Source organism: Podarcis cretensis (assembly GCF_951804945.1).
Source record: "Podarcis cretensis genome assembly, chromosome: 8".
Taxonomy (NCBI): domain Eukaryota; kingdom Metazoa; phylum Chordata; class Lepidosauria; order Squamata; family Lacertidae; genus Podarcis; species Podarcis cretensis.
The window spans coordinates 33,957,710-33,963,709 of NC_137177.1; the positions used below are offsets into that span (position 1 = coordinate 33,957,710).

General features: G+C 49.0%; 1 protein-coding gene across 3 annotated transcripts in view; it reads right to left on the minus strand.

The window, feature by feature from the left end:
- The window catches only part of ADGRB2 (adhesion G protein-coupled receptor B2), a 170,446-nt gene extending 165,463 nt beyond the window's left edge, over positions 1–4,983 (minus strand). The window contains exon 1 of one of the 3 annotated variants that reach the window (XM_079985251.1): positions 4,312–4,983. Coding sequence is in view for 1 of the 3 variants with exons in the window: in XM_079985250.1 (XP_079841376.1) it covers positions 1,464–1,493 (30 nt within the window). In the remaining 2 variants the exon portion in view is untranslated. Of the gene's footprint in view, positions 1–1,463; positions 1,660–2,813; positions 3,304–4,311 lie in introns of those variants that run through there. The other 2 variants (XM_079985252.1, XM_079985250.1) reach the window with 2 other exon arrangements.
- Positions 4,984–6,000: the final 1,017 nt, after the last annotated feature.

Consider the following 6,000-nt stretch of genomic DNA (forward strand, 5'->3'; position numbering starts at 1 on the left):
GCCTAGCTGCTGTTACTTGGCCATAGGCACTCTGCACATGCTCTGGTTATTTGACAGCCTCCAGCCCTGAAGTTCAAACAAGCTCTGGAGCAGAGTCCCAGCTCAAAGCAGTTCAAGAAACTGAGGCAAGGTGCATGATCCTGGAGAAGGTAAAGCCCCAGAATCACTAACTAATCAGATGTGGCAGGAAAAAAGAAAATCCTTCCCACCTGTAAATCCATAGCATCAAACAATGAGCAAAGGGAAGTAGGTAAACCTACTCACTGCAGATGAGTGACTATTTTATAAGTCTGGCTTAAGAATCTCAGTGATGAGGCAAGTAAACGAACCAGCTCCATAAGGTCTTGTAGCATGCCATGCCAAAAAACGTTTGATATAATACACACAGAGATTTCTCTGCAATCCAGAAATCACGTTTAGGCTGTAATTCAAAACACATTTACTAATGAACAAGCCCCATGAACAGCAAGGGGCATGCTTCTCACTAAACATATATTGATTTATGTAACAATATGATCATAAAACATCCTGCAAAACACACACACACAATCACCCAAAACCATAGCACTTAAGAATGGGCTCAAATTCTTAGCACACTTACTAGAATGTGAGAGCTGTTGGATTCCATAGAACCTACTTCTAGGAAAGCCTGCCTAAGATTTAATTGTAAGATTTTCCAAAAAAAAATAGTATTCTCTACACTGAACAACACTTGAGAATATCTGTAGCACATTTGAGCATGCAAAATGCTCCATGTCTATCTGGCGAATCCTTCCAATGATGCTGTAAGGCAGGTCAGGATTAATATCACCCTCATATGGTTGAGAAGGAGATGAAGCTGAGAGCATAGTTCCCCCACACACACACACACAACCCTGCAACCCTCCTGGCAAGTATATCTTCACTGAGGTGTGGGGAGGGGACCAGGAGGACCTCTTGGCTGCCTTACAACAAATGAGATCCTTGGTCCTTCTGGCTCTGGAAACTTCAACCAGCAGCAACATTCCAGAGCTTCAGGCAGGGCTCTATCCCAGCCACACCTGGAGATGCTGCTGGGGACTGAACCTAAGTCCTTCTGCATGCAAAGCATTTGCTCTGCTCCTGGAACACAGAAAGCTGCCTTATACTGAGTCAGACCATTGGTCAGTATCACTGACTGGCAGGGAATCCCCACCAGGGCTTAGGCAGGAGTCTCTCCCAGCCCTGCCTGGAGTTGCCATTGGGGACTGAACCTGGAAGCTTCTGCCTGCAGATCAGGTGCTCCACCACTGAGTTCCAGCCCTTCCCCAACCCCTAGTGGCTTGCGCTCTCAACCAAACAGAAAAACTGCCCCACTGTTCCATATGCACCCATTAAATAAATAGGGTTTGAAGGGATCACTAGTCTCTAAAGCCGGGGCGAGGAACCTGTGGCCCTACAGATGCCGCTGGACTACAGCTCCCATCATCCTTGAAGATGCTCACCGGGGCTGATGGAAGTTGGGAGTCCGACATCGTTTGATGGGCAGCCACATGTTCAACACCCCTGTTCTATGGTCCGCGGGAGCTGAAGCCGCCCTTTGTGTCACAGAAGTGTTCCCAGAAATTGCAACAAAATCTGTCCCTCTGAATGCAGTGAGGCGAGTGCATAGAGGAACGGAGCAGAATGTTAACCAACAGTGCAAATGAGGGAAGGGAAGGAAAAAAACAAGGCAGATGCAAAGAAGTGACTCATTTCACTACACCTCCCCACCAGCATCTAAATGCACATTTTCACTCCCTGTCATGTTACACACACATCCTCTTATTCATCGCTCCAAAAAGAATAATGTCAGACTAGCGTCTATAGCAAAAGCTGCTGCAGGTATTTGAATCCAGCCAAATACTTTATATTGAGACCAGCCTTCAACCTGGTGCTCCCTTCCATATGTTTTGGCTGAGGCTGATAAGAATCGTAGTCCAAAACATCTAGCAATGACCAGGCTGGCAAAAGTTGATTTAGATATATGAAGATATTTAGTTCACACACTAGAAGGGTTAGGAGCAAGTAACCCACATTTTTTATTAAAATATAGACGGAACAGCATGCCCTAAGTGTTCTCTCTCTAACCACAGCTGCTGAAAGACGGTACAAAGAGATAATAAAATAAAGCTCAGATTCTGACTTTGGCGAATCTCCAGGGAAAATTCTGTGCTCCGGAGCTATTTGGAAGGCCTCACTGCCACACTCTTAAGACACTGCCTGAGAACATGGATGGCACAACTTACAAAGGTGCAGAGGTCAGTGAGACATGGGTTGTAAGAATAGAAAATATGTAGGCATGTTGCATTTTACCTCTTGAGAGTTTTACGCCAAGCGATAGCTGGCATGTTTACAAGCCAACCTCCAATCAGTGGTAACTCAATGCAACACAAGCAAACAAGAATCTATCGGGAAATAAACTTCAACCCTGCTCCTAGCACCCATAACACAATTTTATTTTAAGATACAACTCAAGAGTCAAAACCCAGTGCCTATGGCATCAAGTGGAAATGGGGTTGTATACATGAGCTATCCAGCTGTCACCACCACTGATAGAATATGCCTGTACCCCAAAACACAAGCCTTTTTAATGGTGTTGGTTCACACATGCACATGTCAGTCATGAGAAAGCAAGGGATTACATACATGTGAGAACCAATCATCATTACCAGGAAAAAGAGTGTGTGTTTTAGACAGAAGGGCACTCTGGCCACCAAGTGTCATTTCTTCCTTCTCCTAGAGTGGGCGCCAGAAAACACTTCTGAACAGAATCACCCACCTTGTAAAAGAAAAAGAAAAAAGGGCAGTATTACTTTTTTTAAAAACGGGAGTTGGAAGTGAAGCTTCCCTAATGAATCCCGTTTCCTTCTTCGCCTCGCCTTCTGTCATCGACCTTCTCTCTTCAAAGCAGAAGCCTTTCCGTATTCTGGATCTGTTCCTTTTGGGGAAGGGAGGCGGGTGGAGAGTCCTGCATCCTGTTGCCACCCCCCAAAGAAGAAACACTGCGGCTTGCAAGCCAAAGCAATTAAACTGCCGGAGCCGCCGAATCCAATTGCAATTTAGCCAGCTAACGAGACACTCTGTTGCCTTCCGCCGAGAGAAAGAGAATTTTTTTCTCCTTCTTTCTTCTTCTTCCTGGCATTAGGTAATGCAACACCAAACGACCACCGATTTTCTCTTCCTCTCCCCCCGCCCCCCCGCCGATGCACAGAGACCTCTCCAAAATTTGCAGGCGATGATTCAGATCGCACCCATTTCAGATGCAAACGATGTTGGGAAGTTGCATGCACAAAAGAAAGGAATCCGCTGGGAAAATCTCCTTCCCTCCTTCCCTCCCACCCCCCGGCTCTTTTGCATCAATAAATCCACATACGCATTAAAAAACAAAAAAACAAAACCACCTAAAAGCCTCGAATTAAACGTTGCCGATTTACGCTGATTCGTTTTCATGGCGTTAAAAGCTAGCAGCAAAAAGCAGCCGGGGGGGGGGGCGGACAGCTGAATTTGGCGGGGAGGAGGGGAGGGAAGAGAACCTTTCGCGTGAATGCAGCAGAAGGAGGAAGAAGAACCGGACACTTGTATCTTTCGCCTCCCCGGCCAAAGACGAGAGCGAGAAACACATACAAAAAGATATTTATTCTCTCGCCTCTGCCACCCCCACGCCGCCGCAATCTGCCACTATAAATATCAGTCTAAAAAACTTCCAAACCGACTCATCCGTGGGGGGGGGGAGTCGTTCTCATTTGCAATCATCATCATTAGAAAAGCTACCTTTTTATAGTTTATTTATTTAAATGTGCAAGCTCTAAAAAGCAGAAGCAAACTTGCTACCTTAGACGGAGGGAGAAAATTTTGCGTGGGGGAGGGCAGGTTGCGATTAGTAGTTGTGCCATTTAGCGAGCGGCGTTCACAAGCGGGGCAATTAGGAATAACAGTAAAATAGAGATACTAATAATTAATTGGCGTTCCATGCCATCAATTTGAAAGGAGGAGGAATCGGGATGGAATCCGGTGGGGAGGGGAAGGGGGGAGATAAGAGAGGAGCAGGAAGGTGCTGGATGGAAAGAGGGGGTGAAAAGAGAACTCATCCTGCAATCAATCGCAACCAACTTTACTCCGGAGCCCGGCGGCGGCGGCGGCGGCGGCTTCTCCGCGGGCACTTGATGGGCAAGGCAGGTGGGTGCGATGGCGCGGCGGGGAGCGCCGTTTGCTGGCATTCCGACGAGCGGCTAACGCGTGGGGACCAAGCGCTCGCCTTTGCCCACCTCTCTCCGTTCCTTCCATCCTCGGACAAAGCCCTGTGCTCCTTACCTGATCTTTGTTCAGCAGGACTTTAAGATCTTCCACGATGAAGCAGCCAGAGAGCTGAAGTTTGCCATCCCTTGCGTTGGGGGTGATTCATTTATATTATTATTTTTAATAAAAGAAAGAAAGAAAGAAAATGATGGGGCGCAAATGCAAGGAAGATTCATTTAAAAAGGCTCCTTTTAACTTGCACTGCGGATGAACCCCGTAGTTGATACAAAAAATGAAAAAGTCTCCACCTTCTTCCCAAAAAAGAAGAAAGAAAGAAAATTAGAGGAGGAGGGGGAGATTCCCCCCTCCCTACTCCCTCGGTGCGTCACTTGAACTATTGCACAAGCGCTTCCCAGATCTGGTGGCGGCGGCGGCGGCGGCAGCGGTTGGGCTGCTGCTGCTGCAGACGACGGACCCTTGCGGAGCAAACGCAGCCAGCGGCTCGCATCCTTCCTCCCTCTGGCAGGCGGGCGGGCAGGCAGGCGGGCAGGCACGCGCGCCTGGCCCCGGGGCTGCCGGGCGCCGCCGCCGCTGATCCTCTTCCCTCGCCTCTCCTTGCAACAGCAGCAGCAGCAGCAGCAGCAGCAGGGTTGGGCTCGCGCTGCTCCGGCTCCTGCAGGGCTCTCGCTGGAGTGTGTGTGATACCAATGGCAGCGGCGGCGGCGGCAGCGGCGGCAGCAGCAGGCATGGCGAAGAGTTTGCGCGGAAAGGAAGGAGGGAGGGGGGGACCCAAAGAGGAGGAGGAGAGGAGAGAGGGAGAGAAGAGAGGAAAAGGACTTCCTGGGCTTTAAGGAAGCCCCGGACAGATCGAGGCTTGGAAATGCGGGCGACCCGCTTTCCGACAGTGCGGGTGGGGAAGTGGCTCGTTCAGACGTCCCCGTAAAGCTGCAGTCCTAATTCGGGCTCGCCCGGGAGTAAGGACCGGTTCACACGCGAGGTAGAGGTAAAGCCGAGTTTAGCGCTGGATCGTTGTCTCATATGTCATCGAACTGTACAGTTGGAAGGGATCCTAAGGATCATCTGGTCTAACCCTCTGCAAAGCAGGAGTCGCAGCTAAAGCATCCCTCACAGATGCCCACTGAACCTCTGCTTAGAAACCTCCAAGGAAGAGGCCACCACCTTGCAAGGGAGTTCATTCCAATGTCAAACGGCCTTTGCTGTCGGAAAGTTCTTCCTAATGTTTCCTTGCCGAATTTCCTTTCTTGTAACTTGAAGCCCTTGGTTTAGATCCCACCCTCCAGAGCAGGAGAAAACAAGCTTGTTTCCTCTTCCAGGTGCCAATCCTTGAGATACTTGAAGATGGCTATCATATCTCCTCCTTGTCTCCTCTCTTCCAGGCTAAACATATTCATCTCCTCAACCATTCCTCATAAGGCTTGGTTTCTAGACCCTTGATCATCTTGGTCGCCCTCCTCTGCGTACATTCCAGCCTGTCTTTCCAATACTGGGGTATTGATTGGTTTCCACCCTCGTCCTTCCAAACCCCACTCTGACGAGGATGTAAACCAATCAATACCCCAGTACTGGAATGACACTTCTATGGAATACCTTAGAAGTACACAAAGAACACAATGGGTTAAAAAGCGAGGCAAGAAGAAGACAAGCAAGTCCTCTGCCATACCGTCAGGGTGCCTTATGGACTCCCTCATGTCCTGCTTGTGAGCTGCCCACATACATCTAGTTGGCCGCTGTGATAAGCAAATG